The 20,607-nt window shown below is 42.8% G+C and overlaps 1 protein-coding gene across 4 annotated transcripts in view; it reads left to right on the plus strand.

Moving 5' to 3' along the window:
* The first annotated feature begins 294 nt into the window (after positions 1 to 294).
* The window catches only part of SLC35F2 (solute carrier family 35 member F2), a 46,412-nt gene continuing 26,099 nt past the window's right edge, over positions 295 to 20,607 (plus strand). For 2 of the 4 annotated variants that reach the window (XM_064441258.1, XM_064441255.1), the window contains exons 1-7: positions 295 to 590; positions 7,124 to 7,299; positions 7,828 to 7,955; positions 13,245 to 13,404; positions 15,049 to 15,205; positions 15,992 to 16,044; positions 16,724 to 16,878. In XM_064441258.1, coding sequence (XP_064297328.1) covers positions 433 to 590; positions 7,124 to 7,299; positions 7,828 to 7,955; positions 13,245 to 13,404; positions 15,049 to 15,205; positions 15,992 to 16,044; positions 16,724 to 16,878 — 987 coding nt within the window. In that variant the 5' untranslated portion in view covers positions 295 to 432. Of the gene's footprint in view, positions 591 to 7,123; positions 7,300 to 7,827; positions 7,956 to 13,244; positions 13,405 to 15,048; positions 15,206 to 15,991; positions 16,045 to 16,723; positions 16,879 to 20,415; positions 20,600 to 20,607 lie in introns of those variants that run through there. The other 2 variants (XM_064441256.1, XM_064441257.1) reach the window with 2 other exon arrangements.

Below are 20,607 nucleotides of genomic sequence, written 5' to 3' on the forward strand. Positions count from 1 at the left end.
AAGCGGCCCTGCAGGGCCCCTCCGCAGGGCACCCGGCGGGGGCTGCTGCCGCCGAGAAGCCCCGCAGGTTCCCTGAGCGGGAGCGCAGGAACATCAGCTTGGCCTTGGCGCTTGTGGAGCAGCCCTTCGCTGCTGCCCTGCTCCGCGCCGCTCTCACCCGCACCCCGCCCGCGGAAGGCAACCTGCGGAGCGGGGCTGGGGCTCGCCGAGGGGGCGGAACACGAGGAGCATCCCGGGGCGGGCAACAGGAGCTCCGTCCCCCCCGCCCCGGCCCAGCCATGCCCCTCCTGGGGGCGGCCCCTCGGCGGGCACAAAGCTCGGCTTGGCCGCCCCCGGCCGAGCTCTGTTGCGTCGCCCCGCCGCCGCAGCGCCTTCCCGCCCTGCCTGCCTGCCTCCCTCCCGCCGGGGCGCAGGGCCGGGCAGCGCCGCGGCATGGAGGCGGCTGCTGCCGGGGCGCCGCCGCCCGCTCCTCCCGCTGCTGCTCCCGCTGCTCCGGCGGCGGCCGGGCCCGGGCCCGAGGCGCCTCCCGGGGCTGCCGCCGCCCCTCCGCGCCGGCTGCTGGCGCTGCTGGGGGCCCGGCTCTGCACATGGTGAGTCCCGGCCGACACGTGGAGCCGGGCGGCGCCGGCCGCCCCGCCGAGGGAGGGACGGGGGGAAGCGGCGAACAGTCCTTCCGTGCTCGGTAACGCCGTCAGGATGCGGTGGCTCGTCCGTGCCGCCGGGAGGAGCCGCGTGGCCCCGGCCCGGAGCCCCCGCCGCCGGGGGAGGGGGGGACACGCTGGCCTCGGTACGGGCCCGCGGTTACGAGGGGCTGAGCACCGCCCGCAGGCCGTGGGGCCGGCGGGGTGCGGGCAGCAGCCGGGAGAGGCGGGGTCCTGCCGGTGGAGGGGTGGGTGAGCGGGGCGCTCCGGGACCGGGGCCGCTGCGGCAGCACAGCCGAGCTACCGCCTGGAACTGCCCTTGCGTGGGAGAGGGAAGGGTCGCTTCAGCCGAGATAAGCGTGGAATTAGCGAGTGGTGTATTTGGTTTTGTTAAACCGAGAGTGTATTCTTACATACGCACACGGGTACTTGATATTTTTTTTTTAGTAATTCTGGTTTAAGATTTTTCTGTTTTCCTATTTTTTCTGTACTTTGTTCTGTACTCTTTTATCAACATTATTGCAAAGAGCAGGTCGGGGAGTGGTGGTGGTCAGAGGCCATAACAGAACAAAATAGCTGAGACAAGAAGGTGGAGTCCAGAAAGAGCAATATCCCCTTTCCCTCCTTATTTGAATCAGCTTAGGACAGAGACCTGTTCAAGTATATCACTTAAAATGCGAGCACTGGTTAAGCATGGAAAACCTGGGGTAAAGACTCTGCCAAGCTGTGCAGGCATTGCATGCGTCCCAAAGCTGGTACTTGCCAAGTGCTGCCTTTAGTGAGAGCAGAACAACCTCCTCCGACTTCCAGCCTGCAAGAGCTGCCATTTAGTTCCAGCTTCATTTTCCATCTGGGGAAAAAAAATTCCTGTTTAAAAGGCTTTTTGGGGGCTCTAGATTTGGTTCCTAATAACGATTGCATCAGACATCCTTGGCTGACAAACAGGAGGTGCTGACTCTCCTGTCTCTTTCACGCTCGTAAGCCTATGTCTCACGACTGGGCTGCGTGTGCTGTGTGTGTTGGCCAAGCTGAGACTTATTCCAGAGGGCAAAGCCTGCCTTTCTCTTTTGGTTATAAGTTTTCCTCTTTTCTTTCTTCCTGCCTGTCAGGAGTGCCCAAAAAGACAAGATAGGACCTCGTTGAACTGTTCAGTAACCTCACCTGTGCTAGCAGTTTTGCCAAAATGTTGCCAGAGGGCTATATTAGGCCAGCCTATTGATGGGACCTGAAAGAAAATGAAGAGTTCTCACTGACTTTTGCTAAGTGTTGTCTGAGATACTGAATTGATTTTTTTTGTTTTCTTTTTTTTTTTACTTTTCCCCAGGTGGCTGGAGGCTCTGCTACTTCAGCTTTCCCAGAGGCCTTTCTGAGTCATAGGAAGGTTTAATACTTGTGTGCAATGAACTAGACTTTTTTGAGTAAAACCAGTAGAAAGTATGCTTTCTGGTTCTTGCAACAAAACAAATTTTTCTTCTATGCTTTGTACCTTTTACAAATGAAATTGACCTCAGTTTCAAAGCAGAACATTGAAACGCTAACTCCTGAAAATGTTAGCTCTTAAAAATACCTTTTTCCTGTCCTGTGCTATCTGCTAATCATGTTGGAGTATGGCTTCACTCTGAACCTGCATTTTCCTTTAACTGCTCACATGAAAATGTGAGATTAGTCAACTGACAGGTCCAGCAGAGAGCTCCCAAGATGATCAGGGGACTGGAGCATCTCCCTTCTGAGGAAAGGCTGAGAGACTTGGGTTTGTTTAGCCTGGAGAAGAGAAGACTGAGGGGGGATTTCATCAATATCTATAAATATCTAAAGGGTGGGTGTCAGGGCGATGGGACTAGGCTCTTTTCAGTGGTGCCCAAGGACAGGACAAGGGGCAATGGGCACAAGCTGGAACACAGGAAGTTCCATCTGAATATGAGAAAAACCCTCTTTCCTGTGAGGGTGCCAGAGCAGTGGAACAGGCTGCCCAGGGAGGCTGTGGAGTCTCCTTCCCTGGAGACATTCAAACCCCACCTGGATGCATTCCTGTGCCCCCTGCTCTAGGTGTCCCTGCTGAAGCAGGGGGGTTGGATGAGATGATCTCCAGAGGTCCCTTCCAACCCCTACCATTCTGTGATACAGTCTCTTCCCCCCATCCAGGAAGGGTTCAGTAGTTCAAGCTGAAGTGCAAGTAAACTTCCCTTGAAGAGTGTTGCCAGGTGTTTCCTGTTAGTGTTTAACTGGTGGCATAAATAAATTTAGTTTTTGGAATGCTGTATTTATTTTAATGAAAAAATCATATTAAAATTATAGGATTTATTAAACTAATAGCCAATAAAATTGTTAACTGTGGGCTTATTAGATTTTCTAACTTCCTCAGATACAGACTCTGATTGTATTTTAGTATCTTGGGGTATTTTTCTTCTGCTTTTCACATGGAGCCAAAGAAAGCCAGTCTGACTTTCTAATGGTGTTAAGAGCTTCACATTGTCAATGTTAGCTTGACACCAATTTCTGGTCAACTTTCATGTTCTAAAAAATCCCAAAATGACTCCTAGTTTTGCTCATAGATGCAGATACAGCTAGCTATGATATGGTGTCTGAAGGGAGAGGAGGTGTAATTACTTATTATCCAGATACCAAGCAGTTAAAAAAATAAAAAACAAACCAAAAAACCATCCCAAACTATAAAACTAAAAGGACATGTTAGACCACTTACCTTGCATCATCTGAGAGTCCAAAGTGATTAAGTACTTCCCAATGCATTAAAAAAAGAGCAGAGAGGATCAAGTTCTGGCGTGGAAAAGTTAATAATGAATATATTTTTAAAAAATGATAGATTATTAATAAAACCAGTTGTTGATGCTCATGTCAATACCAGAATGAATGCAAACTTACATCTTTGAAGCATTTTTCTTACAAGAAATTGTCTTGCAAAATGAAACCAATAGATTTAAAGTTTACTCTCAAGTTTTACAGAGGGTAAAGCAGGGTTTTTTTCATTTGCTTTGGGAATGTAGTGGGCACCGAAATGATACGGCTCTTGAGCCCACGTTTAACAAGGGTCCTCTTACTCTGCTGAAATCACCTTGAGTGCAGTGCATTGCACTGGGAACATGGCATCACCTTTGCAATTTGAAGAAATTAATTTTGACACCTTGGCAGGTGGTGTGAGGGGAAACTGTTGGTGCCCCCTCCTGGGGCTTGCATCTGGTGTGTGTGGGGGCGGGGGGGTCAGGGCAAGGGGCTGTTATTTTACACACACGCCCAAGGAAGTTGCCAGAAATGTAGTGTTTTGGGATTCACAGGGGCATTTTTAGGGGCAGCCTTCTGCTGTCAGTGAACAGTGACTTTATTTGGCTCTTTTGATCTTAACATTTTGAGTCTCTTCAGTAGAGGGAAGAAAAAAACCAATACCTGAATTAAAATACAGAAAAATAAAGAAGGGCGTGAAGGAGGATGAAGACTGCTTGTCTTGTCAGATGCCTGTGGTACTGAGGAAGTAAATGCTGTAGGACTGCCTAGATATACATTAACTAAATAGCAATGATTGTTGGTCCAGAAACCACCAAGGAAACAGTATTATAGGTTCTGGACCTGCATCTCTTCCCATATGCAAAGAGATAATTCCCTAGGTACTTTAAACTGGAGAAACTTAGTTATTAGAAAAGCTGAGGATCAGCTTAGTGGTGTTATTCCACTGCAAGAGGGCAGCCAGGTCTTGTTTTTAGATAGTTGAATGATAGTTGAAGCTGATCAATCATTAGCAAATTTCATGGCAGCAGGTTTTCCCCCTTTACCTTCTCACTGGAACATGGTCGCTGTGCAGTTTCCTGGTGCATGTAGAGTCCAGGCCTATGCTATAGAGAGGGTACCATAGCTCAGGAGAAGCAAAGCTACTCCTTGCATATCATATCCTGGGGAAAATGTTTAAAACCTTGCCCTGCAGAAGTCTGTGTTAAAGAAGCCAGATGCTTGTGGAGTATTGCCTGTGCTTCTGCCTGTCTCTGTGGTACCACCTAGGAGATGGGCGAAGGGGAGTTTGCATCCAAAGCTTCTACCAGCCAAGGCAGCTTTAACGTCTCCTGGTAATGTATTGATGGGCGCAATTCATTTTGTGGACTACGCAGGCTTCACAGCTTTGCTCCAGTAAACTTGCAGTGTTTTTGCCCAGTTACAGATGTATTTTTTAAATGCCTGAAACTGCATTTTTTGTGTGTTGTTCACCGCATTTCTTCTTCCTTGAAATTTCAATGGGTCTTCTGTTGTATTACCTCCTACAAAGGAGCCAGAGTTCACAGGGCTGGCAAAGGGTGAGCTGGAACCATTGTCCATGCCTGCTTGAGAGCAGAGGTAGTCTCATCCAGAAAGTTTAGCTAACCTATGTTATGTTCTTCTTAATGGCACCCGATTTAATTAATTCTTTAGATGAATGTAAAAGACATTTCTGCATCAGTCAGAATAATTAGCCAGAATGTGTCATGATCACTGATTTGTTCACCGAATAGTGTAGTCAGATCTTTGACCAGAATAAAAAGAAATTCAGTATAACAGAAGTGAGGTAGCCTCAGAGGGTTTTTTCCTTTTTTTTTTTTTCATACAAGTACATATATGTGTGTGATTGTTTACTGTTAATGCTGTGCTACAAAGTAGCCACGATAAATTTCTAGCTGAAACATGGTCTCAGTTGCTTACTTCAGCATTCAAAATGCTAGAAATGAGAACGTTCATTCTTCCACGCACCAGGAAGTGTTATTCACACGAGGCTGTATAGGACCTTACAAGATTGTCACACGATATATGAATACTTACAATGTGGATATGCATCGTTGCTAGGATGGGCAAGGCAAGTCACAGCAAAATGTGGGGCTCAAGTCTCTTGGAAGTGCAGCATGGCTGGACTTTGCAGAGATTTGCTGTCTCATGAAAATGGACTTGGAGAGAAAAATGTGCCTAGAAGCATTTTTGAAGTCAGAAGATCTTTGGTGTCAGGCTGAATTGAAAACAAGATTCATGCAACTGAATTAGAATCTGTGCAAAAAGGTGTGTCCCTTCCGAAAGGAGGGATTCACTGTATGATTGCGTTGGCTTTAGTATCCCTGAACACACCCTTCTCATTGCCTGACAGCTGGATTGCACAGTGTAGCTGGGTGAGCTGGATTTACTGTGTTAAAGGCACCCACCTTGGGAAAACAATCGGTGTTACTATCATGTGGTGTGTCTGGCGTGTGAGTGCCCTGCCAGAAATCATCGGGGAGAAGTGTGGGCACAGGGCAGGTGCAGAATCCTAACGGGATGCTTTCTTCCCTTGCTTGATTACTTTGAGTAGGAAGAAATGAATCGGTTGTGCAGATGGTTAAATTCTCGTCAGTAGTCTCCAGAGTAAACAAATTAGATGTGAACTTTGCAGACTCGTACAGACAGGACAGCACTCAGCCCCTCTCACAATATATGCTGAGTATGCAGGCAGAGGCTGGGGTGGTACAAATCTGCATAGCTCCACTGGCAGGAAAAACAGCAAGCCAAAAGTTACACTGAAATCTGTGCATACTCCTGTTTGTCTAGGAACATCTGGAATAGTTCACTTTATATTAGGTGAAGAATTGCTACTAAAAGAGTATAAGCTTCCCCCCTCCCCCCGCCCCCCGTTGGCTGGACTTAAAAGGAGTTGTAAAAACCAGCATGGTCTTTCAGAATGTGTCCTTAATTCTGTCCTCAATTACAGCAGGATATGATGGAGTATAGCAGAAAAAAAAGCCGCAATAAGTATTAATTATAACAATTCTTATTGTAAGAAAGAATTTTTTTTACAGTGAGAACAACCAATCACCGGAACAACCTCCCCAGGGACGTGGTGCAGTCCCAATTGCTAGAGGTTTTCAAGACGTGACTGGACAGGGTGCTAGATAATCTCATCCAGGCTCCCTTTCCCATGAAAGGTTGGACCAGATGATCTTTCTAGATTCTTCCGACCTGGGCTGTTTTATGATTCTATGGTTAATGTTTTTGTATTTCCTTAGCACTGCTCAACTGAAGGGTCTCAGGTCACTTTCAGAGACTCAGGTCTCAGAAGAGACTGAAGGCAGTCGTGCCTTATCTCCATGTTGCAGATTTCTATAGACCAAAATCAGAACGGAATTCAGTAGAGGATAAAGGATTTAACTCTGGCCGTGTGCATCAAAACCTCTCTTAATGAGAATAGATCCTGCCATTGGTTTGAGGCTGCCCAAGCAATCTGCTTGAAGATCCTTTCAAATTACTTTAGTCTTCATCACTGGTAGTTTCAGCTGCCTTCACTTCTTATATGGCTGTCATGAGGTTAGACTAGATCATCTGTGTAGACAAAACCCTGCTTACAGGTAAATCAGAGCAACGTTGATAGGGAGTAGAAAAAGAATAAAGTGTCAGTCCAAGAAAGGGCATTTTTCCTGTACAACTAGCAAATATTTTTTTTAAAATGTGAATGTTTAAGCTTACTGTGTTGTCTTTTTTATTCACAGGCATATTTTGAAAACGATAATTCTGGGGCAGATGCTCTCCTTGTTTATCTGTGGGACTGCTGTTACAAGCCAGTACCTAGCAGAACAATACCAAGTGAATACTCCAATGTTTCAAAGTTTCATCAACTATTCTTTGCTTCTTCTAGTTTATACAACAATGCTGGCACTTAGGACTGGTATGTGTAGTATGGGATGGGAGATTTTGGTTCATAATTATTTTTTTACTTCTACATTTCCTTTCAGATTTTGAAACTAAAGAACTTAATAATCACCCTAGTTTTTTAAAGTTCCTGCTGAAATTCCTGCCTTGTAATAACACATGGAAAATAACAGGTTAAATGTGCATTTGATTTCATTTCATATCTGTTTAAAATTATGTGCTCTTTGGTTTCAAGTCCTATGTTATATTAGGGAAAATAAGCTTTGTTGTAACAAGCTTCTTTGCCAGAGGCTATTCTTATTAATTTACTCTTCAAACAGCTCTTTGGCCTTGTGGGGTTTTTCCTCATGTGGAACAATTTCTGTGCTTTTCACCATTTGCATTGTTTCCTCCCAGGCTGCATTTTGCTGCTATTGTATCTTTCTTAAGCAGGGACAAACGAAATGGAACATCTCTGTATTATTTATGCTTCTAAAAAGTAAGATTCCTGTGCAACATTTGGTTGGAAAGAGACACATATTGATTGCTGCTTTTTTCTAAACAGGCAGTGACAGTCTTTGGCAAATCTTGAAACAGAGGTGGTGGAAGTATATTTTTTTGGGACTGGCTGATGTTGAAGCCAATTACATGATTGTAAAAGCCTACCAATACACAACCCTCACAAGTGTGCAGGTAAGAACTTGATCTCTCTTTTTGAACTGTTGCTTTTATTACAGTTTTGGACCTGTTCCTGAAATGAGATTTATAGGATAGACATGGAAGCTATTTAAGCTTGAAAAAGCTTTCCAATATCTATTTTCTCTCTGCAGTACAGAGAAGAGCATGCTGCATCATGAATAACATTTCCAGGAAGCAAAGAAAATTGGCTGGTACTACCCAGTGCCAGCTCTTGAGATGAACTCTAATTATTTTGATAGAAAGCAATTCTAAGAGTTTGCTGACAGCCACTCAGGTTTTTCTCCTGACGCAGAATAAAGATTTATGACCAGATGACACTCAGTCAGTGCAGGTTCTTGCTGATGAGAGCAAGGTAGATCTCTTGCCTAGTCCTAGAAGCTGTGGGAGGGGTTGTGAGACATAAGCCTACACGTGAGGACTTACTGATAGTTAGCCGGTGTTGATCATGCAGTGAGGGACCAGCCCTGTGTCTTTTGGATGTGGCACTTCAGGCCTCTCTCTGGAAGAGATGGAAGGGAGGTCAGCATGCCAGGCTCCTGAAGCGCCAGTTACACCCTCTGCAATGCCAGTGCTTGGTGCTGCATTGCCACACTAGGGTTGACTCTTGTGTTCTGCAACAGCTCTATGAGCAGGATGGCTAAGTCCGGGGTTTCTTTGTCCCGCTACACACAGACATAAGCTGCTGGAAGAGTTAGTGCCTTTCTGCTGCCTCCAGCTGCATGCTCCTGAGCTTGCACAGCCAAATCTCTTGAGGAAACTGGCTCAGGGCACTGAGCAAAGTCAGAGTAAACCCTGTCTTTTGCTGGAGTGTTGGTGAGCTGTGTCAGCCCCCCGAGTTAGCTCCCTGTGGGGCTGCACAGCTGCTGGAACAATGGAGGGGATGGTGCAGATGCAAGGAGTGAGTGTGTCCAGGGCTGTGCCAACCTATGCCTGCTCTTACCGATGGTGGATCTGTGGCTGGGGTCATGGCCTCGCTTACCTGAATAAAAAAAATAATGTACCATACAGAATTGGCTGCTAGTTGGAAAGGAGTGTTTAGGTGCCAGTGTTTTACAGAGTCGAAGTAACGAGGGTTAATATTTAAAAGAATTACCTGTAAAGCAATAAACTCCTGTGGGTCCCTTTAGAGCACTGCAGTGACTTTTACTTGCACTATTTAAAAACCTGATAGATTATTGTCACATTTCCACTTCATACTTACGTGTTATGACTCATTAGGCCCTTAATTTCCTTACAAATAATGTCTAAGAAATCAAAGATTTACGAGTGATATGTTTCAGTCTCAAGATCAAGTTAAGCTGATATTCAGGACACTGTTTGATCATATACTTTACAGCTGAAAAAGCCAGGACTTTGATCCAAGTTCTCAGAAATAGTAAAGCTATTCCTATGATTTCTTTTATAGAAGTAGAGAAATAGTAGATACAGTAGGTTGTACTGTCCAGTGCCAAACTCGAGCAGTTGTGGAACATTCTTCCCATGTCATAACCTTCAGACTGGTGCTTCTTGGTTCAGTAATTGCAAATTTGTTGTAACTGCCTGTTGCAGTAAGGTTTCTTGCACATTCTCTGAAGTCACCGGTTTCTCACCACTGTCAGAAATGAGATACAGGACAAAAAAAAGAAAGCCTGTGATTTGCTCCAGTATAAGACATTCGCTATCCGTCAGCAGCAAGCAGTTCTGCAGTTACATCAGAACCTGTGGTTCAGAGCACCCAGCTTGATGGCCTGTGTGCAGTACTGACTGCAACTGGATGCCCAGGGAGCATAAAAGCAATGCAGGAGTATATGGCACCTTCCCAAATACAGGGTAATCACTTAAAATGCTGGCTGACCAGAGCTTCAGCTCAGCCCTATAAAATTTATCTTCAAAGTTAAGTTTTTTCAGCTCAGCAAGGAACTTCCATGTATTTTCTTACACATGCACACAAAAGCAGAACTGATTTTCCTTTAGTTATCAAATACCAGCATTGCACGGAAGGGGTTGGGAGATTTTTAAGGAGATAACATTGGGATGGCAGCTTTCATTTCTCCATAAATAAAGACTTTGGTCCACAACTGAATTCTTTCTGTTTGGCTGTGGCTGAGGCAATGCCAGGGAGATTTCTTGCTGCCGGTGTCCTTTTCTCTTGTGGCAGGATTTGACTGTCCTGCTCTTTGGCCACATTTCATAGCAAAAACCAAGCAGCATAGCTGTAGTTTAATGCTGTTATGTTAGTGGCACAATTAGCATTTGCACCATAGAAAATTTGAGAGGAGGCATTTTGTAGGCAGTTATTGACAAAATATCAGCTGATGGAAGTGTGTTAACCTCAACAGGAGAAAATGCAGCATGATCCCCTGGGGCTCAGCTGGAGGCTGCCTGAAGGGAGCCCTGCAGGGAAGTGAGCAGGATGAGCTGTCAAGCTTTCTTGCTCACAGAGCTCTCTGGAGCTGGCAATTCTAAGCAAACCAATGACCTCCAACAGTCTATGATCATTTATTAACCATGAATTAAAACATCTTTTAATAATTTACTCACCCTACCTTTAAAACCTCCTATAAACAGTGTGGCCAAAGCCTGGCTTGGGTCAAAATGTTTGTAAATCAAATCACCAGGTAATCTGTGTCTGTGTGTGTGGTTTTTTTTTCTCCTTTGTAAAAATGCAGGCTAGGATTCAATACCATGAGACTCTGCTGAGGCTCTACTGGCAGTAGTAATCAGTACCACAGTACTGCTGTAAATGTCATAAAACCTGAATAAATAAACCTTATTCTTTTAAATGGTTCCATTGGCACAATTCATTGTGACATTACATCTGCTTTGCACCTCTTTGATCTTGATCCTGTACAGAAGAGAGCGTTTTTCACCAAGGAGCTCTGTAACGTAGTAGATGAAAGGAAGGCAAGATCCAGTAGTTGGAAATCAGATTTCTTGTGTCTGTAATTGAGGGTAATTGTCCCCTGGAACATATTACAAGGGCGCATTCTTCATCATTTGGTGCCTGTGTGTCCTGGCTTCAAGTACTCTAATGAGGACGCTGTAGTTCTACAGTACATTATTGGTCTGGGTGCAGCAATTCCCCATCTGGTGTTACTAAAAGAGCTTCTGGATCATTATCTACTATGCCCTTACATCCTAATGATGGGTGTTTTTGTTCCCCTCTTTCTGTTTCGGTTAAAAAACTGTTTGGAGGTTGAAATGCTACGTGGCAATTAACAGGGAAGTGAAAGTTTACATATTAATAGAAGAGATGTCTGCTACTAGGGGAGTAAAAATTTTGCTTTTTAATTTTTGTAATATTTCTTAGTTTCCATGATTGCAGCTTCACACCAGACAGATCAAATACATTTTCATACTCAGGACAGAACTGGTTCAGACCAAAGGTGGAAAAAGAGTTATGAATGCAAAATTGCATGTTTTGCAGGAACAGATAAATGACACTTGTTTGGTATTAGTCAAAACAATCAAATTTGGAGGAAATGTTAGAAAGGTTTTTTGTTCTTCCCTGGAGACATTCAAAACCCACCTGGATGCAGTCCTGTGCCCCCTGCTCTGGGTGTGCCTGCTGAAGCAGGGGGGTTGGACAAGATGATCTCCAGAGGTCCCTTCTAACCCCTGCCATTCTGTGATTCTGTGACAAAAGGTAAGATAGAGAAAAAGGCCTGTGGCTAGATAAAAACTCACAGCATGACACTTTTTGTTATTGAAATACATGGTATCACATGTTAGGACTTGTGTGGCTCTAATGTCCCCTAATACATCCTAGGCAAGTGCTTTTGCACAGACATCTCAAACTGGACAAGCTGGAGGCTATCGAAGGATGGGGACAAATAGGTGGAAGGATTAGAATTTAAGCTGTAATAACTCCCCTTAATGCTGTGCTGATAAGACTTCAATATGTGTAGTTATGAACAAGTAAAACCACACTTACCACAGAAGTCTTATGAGTTTGGTTAAAACTCCTGGAGACAGTGGCTGAACTAACAGAAGCCAGGAGAGCAGAAGGCTGTGGTGGTGCACATAGGTAGGCAGACATTGGCAATGAACATTAAGGATGAAGGACTCCTCTTGACTGTAACGATTACGCTCCAGTCCTATTGACCTGGACCTAATACTTTATAGTGACTTCAATAGGCCAGCTTTTAAGGGCTGACACTTAAGTCATTTGCAAGCAGTCTTTGGAAGGCTGACTATATGTTCTGCTATAGGCTGTTCCCATATATAGTTTCATGGCACTCTACTGAGGCAGGTCAGAAATACACCTTTCTTTTTTTTTTCTCCTCCAGACGAATTCAGAAACAATCTATTTTGTTGCATTAAATACTAAACCAATTTTGATTAACTCAATGTTTCTTATATTATTTGGTTATTCTAGAACATTATGCCCATCTATGCTGCAGAGTATTTTTCTGTATTAAGTACACAACTAACTCTTGATATTTTCTGTAATGAAGAATGGGTAGAAGATGGGCGGGTCTAACAGCAAGGCAAAGATATGTAGGATTTCAGGAACACACAGAGAGGGAATAATGAAGAAAGGAAAGAGGAGTTGGTGTCACTGCTTGTCATGGAGTGCGGGCATCCTTGAATCTTAGCTATTAAGTCTGCTCAGGGCAGTGTCTGCAAACGGATGCGAAGTGCTTCAAAACTCCAGCTCCCTGTGTGCCTCTGCTGCTGCTGGGGCATGGGTGAATTAGAGTGGGTGACCTGTTTCTAATTGAGAGTCAGCTCTAATGGAATAATGAAGATGCATTTGTGGCTTGTACATGCTTTTGTGGGAAGCTGGAACGTTGGGATGGTGACTTTAGGAAGGTTCTTCCTGTCTTCCCTCTACCAATTTTGCACATAGCTCCCAGCACATATACAATTATATTTTTTTTCAGTAGGATCTACTTGGGGAGGCGGAAATCAAAACCTGCTTGGGAGAAAAGGAAATGCTGGTGAACCGCCTCCCTGTATTGGTGTCATGGGGAGCAATGCAGTTTCAGAGCAACATTCTAGTGTTAATTTGTGAAGCTGCAAAGATTGATTAGATCCATCATTAGAAGAGTTTCTAGATCAGTGCCTTCCTACCAGGAGAGAGTGGACCCCTTGCCCCAGCTTCTCTTTCACTTGCAAAATGCTCTCCATGGTAAAATGTGGGCCTGACCCCTTTTTTAAACAAATCCACTGGGGTTGCTTTGTGGCTTTCATTAACATCTGATAGCAATGGAAAGTAAGATCCTGTACACTTGCTTTCTGGATGGTGCAAACCAGATTTGGGGTGGGTTTCTAATTCAAACCATTTCTCTGTGCACACAGCTGCTGGACTGTTTTGGGATTCCTGTGCTGATGGCTTTGTCCTGGTTCATCCTCCGTGCAAGATACAGGCTGATCCATTTTCTTGCTGTTGCCATCTGTTTGCTGGGTGTAGGAACAATGGTGGGTGCAGACATTTTGGCAGGCAGGCAAGACAGCGAAGGTAAGGAGTCCTTTATTGCGGAGGGGAAGAGTGGAGAGATGATTCCTGTGGTGGGCTAGCTTGTAAAGGAGAAAGAGGAGCAAATGCAGGGGGAATGGATATAGTTTTCTTTTAAGAGAGAAGACACGCTGTTATTTGTATTTCTTATCCATAAAGATAGTGGCTGAGGAGATGCTGATATTATAGGAAGCTGTGGAATTTCTGTCCTTGTAGGTTTGTATTTTCTTCCACCTTAAAAGTGGAACACTTGTGTTAAGCTTAAATTTTGCTGCTGTTCATCAGACCTGATGAAAGGCCTCATTCTTGAAAGCTTGCTCACTTTTACTAATCATATCAGGTGGTCTAATAAAAGATGCTGCAATCCTTGTCTTGCTTACACTGTATCAGCCTGCTGGCAGCTAGGCTTCTATGATTTGCAGTTTTCTATGAGCACAAATAGCAAATCAAAAGTTACTTAAGAGCAGGCTGACTTCTCTGAGTTAGTTTTGGCAGACCCAACAGAAATGGTCCATGTATCCCTGAGGCCCACATGCCACAGCCTGGAAAACAGGCTTATAATAGGAGAGCAAGAGGAGATGTTGGCAGGATGCTGGGTTTCCTGGGATCTCCAGGGGGAAGGCTGGGCTCTGGGGACCAGGATCCAGCTGGGCACAGATCTCGTCTTCTCAGATGCCTAAATCAACCCACATCATAACAATCTTCTGAATAAAAATTTTGAATTTCCAGAGCCAGAGGGTATGAGGCAAGGTAAATTTCAGAGGGAGAGGAATGGGGCATTGCCTTCATCAGGCAGCATAGAGATAAGCCTGTTTGGCATTATTTTGGGACCTCACTGTAAGACAGATATCGAGACAATCTGAGGTTAACTTTAATGCTATGTGGTACAAGTATCTCGGTCCTGAGGGAGAAAACTTGTCTTTCCCTGAGACTTTAAGACAGCTGTGCTTTATTTGCTGACCTGGGTATCCTTACTACTGCTTACCCTCATATTTTAGACATATTTTCTTAGTGATTGCCAAGTGGCTCAGGGAAGGAAATTTTAAATCAATTCAAGGTTTTAAACAACAGCGATCCTCTTGCTGTTTAGCTGATGCATAACAGCATTTATTTGATGAGTGATTGTATCACAGGGAGTCCCATTTGCACTGTATAAATAAATCACAGCAGGAGACATACCATCCATCTGCAGTGCCCTCTTAAGACCTGTCTAGACCTGAATCTGAGGCCAGGTCTGGCTGAAATCAACAGAGTGATTTTATCAAGACTTGAATCAGGCCTCACTGCAAAAGCGGGGGCAATATTCAGAAAGGCAGAGAGGATCTCTTGCAGGGAATTTTCTCAAGTCCCTACAGTACCTAAGGTTAGCAGAAGTAGAATTGGACTAGACTGTACAGCAGTGGCTTGTTCAGGATGGGATTTAAATGCTGAGTTTAGTTTATTCCAGACTATACAGGGTGAGGTGAGCAGGTAGCAGAGTCCGTGCTCAGACACCGAGCCACTCGTCTGCACACAGAGGAGATGTTCCTTTCCCCTTATTCTGGAAGTGCTAGGAAGATAGAGATGTTAGAGATAAATTTGCTTGTCTTTTTAAGGAAAGTTGTGTTTGCAGCATTACCCTTATTGTGGATTAATATTTCTGTACAGGTAGTGACGTGGTGATTGGAGATGTCTTAGTGCTTCTTGGTGCTTCTTTGTATGCCATTTCTAATGTGAGTGAGGAATACATTGTGAAAAATCTGAGCAGAGTGGAGTTTCTAGGAATGGTGGGCTTGTTTGGGACTGTTATCAGCGGTCTACAGCTGTAAGGATCTAATATTTATTTTAAAACTAATTAAGAATATTCTACAGATGATTGCTTTTCTACCATGAAATGATGATGTTGTTATTAAATTAATTCTTTGTTATGTCTGCATTTGGCCTATATGGGAATCCCTGCACTTGAATTTTATTTTTGTTGCTGATTTGGTTTATCTGCTTTTTATTTGCACTACTCTTATAACAGCAATTTTGAAGTTGAAATTCTGCAGTTGAACACATGCAATACTTGGCTGTATTTTTGATTTTGTTGATCTTCATGAGGACACTCAGTATGCTGAGGACTGTTCACAGGAATTTGTTTCTTAATGGATTTTCTCTGTGGAAAAGTTTAGATGATCATTGTTAGCAGGAGTTCTTCCATATTAAACTTCAGTTTAAAATGAAGCCATGTATATTCTTACAAATAACCACATTAGAGTAACAGACCACATGCTCTTAAGTCTAATGAATTTTATGTTCCTCGTTTCTCATCATGATAGTTAATAATTTCCTCAAATAGTATATCAAATAAAACTGAATCTCTGAAGGATGAAAAAGCTTGGGAAGAAGGCATAAGAATTAAAGTGCTCTTGACTTTCAGGCACTTCAATTTTCAAGTCTTTTTCCATGCTTGTTAGATGTTGGAGTTAGTGTCATTCAATAAAATTTCAAACAAAAAGATAAGGGATTATAAATCAAAATGTTTCTTAGATAATTTAATTACCAAAATATATATTTGAATATTATTTTTTTTCTTTTTTACTGTATTATATCTTTTCTCTAACTCTAGAGCCATTGTGGAACATAGGGAGATAATGAGAATTCAGTGGAACTGGAAAATTGGTATGTGTATGACAAAATGATGTGCATTTTTACAGAACACTGGAAAATGATAATCATTTAGACTTCAAATGCTGGGTTTTAAATTTTCTTCCTCTGGATGTTAAGCAGCATTCATGCTATATTGTCATAAATTTATTTTCTGCAAACTTTGCAGCTCAGCAAAGAGATAAGGTTTGCAGGATTGAACATTAAAACCTTTGAGCTCAGGTTTTGCATTTTACATATAATGTGAGATAATTTTTCAGAATAAATTGAAGTAAGTAAAAATTAAACATATTTAATTACAGATGTGTTTGGTGTTGGGACATCACAAGAACATTTTTTTTCTGTTGTCCTTCCTAAATGAAATACTGGAAAAATGGATTTTGTGACACATTTTGACCTCAACAGTACTGTACGTTATTACGAAATGTGGCTCTAAATTTCTTCAGTCAGCTCTTACGTTAACTAGGAAAGAATGAGAACTTTCTTGTATAGATACGGTAATTTTTGAAACATAGGGTAGTCTTGGAAAAGAAGAATTTCTGCCATGTTTTTCTTAATTTTACATTCCCATATCTTCTAGGAGACCTTATCCTAGAAGATAAAAATGCATTGGTTTAAAGCATCTGAAGAATATCGGTGTTCTTTACAATCATTTTTCCATACCTTAGGAGGAAATTGTCATCTTGTTTTACAGCATTACTGTTCACAGTCTTTGCCCTGTGTATGTTTGGGCTGTATAGCTTCATGCCAGTAGTGATTAAAGTTACCAGCGCAACCTCGGTCAACCTGGGTATTCTGACTGCGGATCTCTACAGTCTGTTCTTTGGGCTTTTCATCTTTTTCTATAAGGTAAGTACCTTCATTCTTTTATGATCATTTCAGTTAAATTTTTACTCCAAAATTATAACTAAAGCATAATGTTCTTAAAAGCTCCTGAACAGTTGTTTGTGCTTGTACATTTCTACAGCTTGCATGCTCATCATCTGCAGATGTCAATCAGGAGTCATACTTAGTTAATTACATAGCATTGCACCATTAGGCAGATTGTGATTTTAAAACAATTTCACACTTGATGGAATACCTTAAAGTTAATGTTAAAAGATAGTAAATAATTTACCAAGGTCTTCAAGAAGTAGAGTTCTTGCTGTAAGCCCTATGTGGAACTGAATGTTAGATTTGGTTCATCTCTCCAGGTGTCCAAAGCGAGAGTTTGAATCTCCCTGTCCTGAAACACATTTGGTGTCTGAGAGGCTTGATTTTGAGAAATTAATATTTTCTTTTAGAAACTTAATCTGTTCTTTACCAACATCTTGAGATAAGAATCAAGCGCTCTCAGTGCTGCTGCTAAGGAGAGACTAAAGGAACTGAAAAAATGCAGAGAAATATTCTGTACGCTCTCCAAAAGGCAGTTACTTTTATTGCACTCTAAAATACTTTTGTAGTACCTAGTCAAGCTAAATGACAGCGCTAAAAAGATTTAATTCCACCCTACACTTTTTTTATCCAGAGTCATTTGTGGGAACCTAGCTTGTTACAGCAATTGGAGTAGTTGAGTCAGTTGCTCGGTGACTGGAAGAGCTTGGCGAGATGCTTGTGAACTTTGCTTCAGAACTTAATTTGTATTATTCCATGTGGTTGCTTTCTTTTCAGCATTATGGAGAGCCAGAAGCTTTTAGGTCAGATCTGTTTTGTGAAAATGAAGGCAAATTTATTTTACAGCGCAGAAGTCTGGTAATGGTAGGGTCCAACAGCAGCTAGGGTTTCCATTTCAGGAGTCTCTTAGCTCAGCTCTTTGGGATCCAAAATTTGCTCTGAGCTAAAAAGCATCCACTAAGAATGAATGTAGGAAGTGAACCGTACTTATATTCTAACAATTAAAAAAAATCTTTTCTAAGTCATTTCCAAACATGTCTTGTGGCACCCAGATAGCTTAACTCAAGAAGTGATTATAAATTTATATTCATAATAGTAAAGAGGAAGAAGTAAGCAAGAGCTTTGGAGGGAACTTCTGTTCATCAGGATTTTTGGTTTATTTTGGGGAGAGGCTTTGCCCGGAGCAGATCATCCCATAATTACTAACTGCAGGGTATTCTGGTAGCAAAAAGGAAAAATTAATTAGAGAAGACTTTGGGGTTGTATTATGAGAGCATTTCAGGTATTTATTAAAATAGGATCTTGCATCTGTGGTTAGAAACAATGAAATAGCAAAAAGGGAAGCAATTATAATGCCGCATCTTTAGTAATTGGAGGATCTGAGATAGCTTAGGAACCAAGAATTGGGAGAGCCTCATTTTGACATGGCTTTTAACATAACACTTAGCATTAGAAAATCTTATTGCCAAGTTAGCCGTATAGTTTCTTTACCTATGAGGCAAAGAAACCAGGAAGGACATTTCCTGGATTAAAAAGGACCCTGGACACAGGAATCTATAAACAAAAATGCAAGGAATTGCTCTGTATGTTCCATTACCAGATGATATTTCACAGCAAGCCACTGAAGGCTTGGCTGGGCTGCACAGTGGAGTGAGCCACAGAGAGCTCTGAATTGCTGTGGTTGAACATGCTCTGAAACAGAAGCAGCACAGACATACGGCAGCTCCAGCAGACACTGGGCCCAGGAATTGATGAGGTTTTGACTTGTGCACAGTGTTTTGCTAATGCGTTCAACTTTTCAGCCCCAACCATGTCTGTTTAAAGTGAAAAGTGAATTTTGCATACCCTTTTTGATGAGCTCTTTTTTTCTTTTATTTCACTCCATAGTGAATCTTTGCTGTGCTTCTTCCTAATGAGCTCATTATAGATGCCTGTAATCCCCCAAGAGGTATTGAAAAAGGTCTCCAAATGCTTTTGTTGTATAAACCCCTATGGAAGGGAGTTTACTGCACATACAGACACTAGATGGAGTTACAGTCCTCCAGTAACACTTGAAGTAGTCTTGAGGCTTGATAGTGAGTATAGGGATATAAGCTGCACAGGTACAACTGAAATCAGTGTCTGAAGCAATGAAGTTGCTGCAGTATTTGAAATGAGAAAAAAAAAAAAAGGAGGAAAAAAATCCCAAGGAGAAGACCAGGGAGCCCTCCCCAAAAAAGAAGGAAAGAAAGAAGAGCAGCATGGTTAAGGTTCACCTGTCTCAATAGCTGCACATGCATAGGCAGGTATTGAATCTCAGCTATGCTGCAACAGCTTTGGCACCCTGGCTTGGTGCCTGTGTATCCACTCACGGAGGAATTAATTCTGAGCAGGATCAGAGACACCTACTGCCTTGTACACAATATGAGAGGGGGTCTGGCAGTTACTGTGACCCTCCAGTCTTGCCTGCCAGCCACATGTCCTTACATGCAAGCACATGTTTGCTCATCGTCTTAGACTGCACTCTGGAGAAGTTGTGCACGTACCTCGATACAGACCCAAGCTCTGCTCATTTGATGGGAATGGGTCAGTCAGGGGTATGACCACGGACAACTCTGCTGCTTCCATCAGAACATCTTAAGAGCTTGGTGCTTCCTCCTGTGCAGAGTGAACTCTTGAGTCCAAGCTTCTCCAGGCAAATCAGCCAGCAAGGTGAGGAGAGAGGGTACATATCACAAGGACAGTGTGTTTCAGTCTGCTTTTCCTTTTGCATGGTGCTGTCCAAAGGTTTCCGAGCTAAGTGACTACCAGCTAGGAATTGCAATGCCTTAATTTTAGATGCCTCAGAGTCCACTGTCCAGGTCTGCTGCACGACAAACTAGAACATATTTTGCAAGCACATTTAAGGAGGTGAGTGAATATTGACAGTGGGATGTCAGATGTGCTGTGTCCTTCATCCTACTGTTTAATCAGTGTGGTTTGGCAAAGGTAATACAGAGAACTTTAGTGAATCTGCTGAAAAGTGTTCCTGGCTGTGGATTATTTGAACACTTTGTATTGCTGAATCTGGTGCTATGAAGTAAGCATTTATTTTTTCTGTCAAAGTGGATGAATCTTGGCAATTGTTGGACTTCTAACAGACAAGCAAAGGATAGCAAATCAAATGCCTGATGTCCCTTGGCTGTTCATACAGTTACCTCACACCACTCGTAACAGAGCAAAAATGCTGATCTTATAAAAGGACCTCCAGTCTCCCTCTCTTCAAGGATTTGCTGGGTGTAGAGAGCAAACCAGTTTTGGTCCGGTAATACATTTATCCAGCCCTGCAGATGGTTGAGAGTGCTACGTAGAGAACCAGCTGCTCTGGTGCCTTGCAGTAGGACGGAGGGATTCAACTCTTGCCAGGACCTGAAACATTTGGCTGCAAATTTTGAAACAAAATTCTCTTAGGAGTACAGTGTTTCAGCATTCACATGTGTAAACAACTATTCTTCAGTATCACCATATTTACAACCATTTGTTCTTTCTGTTAAGATTCTTGTATGTAGACCTAAGGAAACTCCCTGTCCAACAGTCTTGAGGATGAGATGCAGAGAAAACCAGCCAGCAGCTTGAGTCTGTCTGTGAATGGAGCCTTTGAATTTTGATTTTTCAGACCTGAATACAGATATTGGTGATAATCCTCATTAAAATATTTTTTAAAAGTTTTAAAAAACAAGGCAGCAT

The sequence above is a fragment of the Phalacrocorax carbo genome, chromosome 1, assembly GCF_963921805.1.
Source record: "Phalacrocorax carbo chromosome 1, bPhaCar2.1, whole genome shotgun sequence".
Taxonomy (NCBI): domain Eukaryota; kingdom Metazoa; phylum Chordata; class Aves; order Suliformes; family Phalacrocoracidae; genus Phalacrocorax; species Phalacrocorax carbo.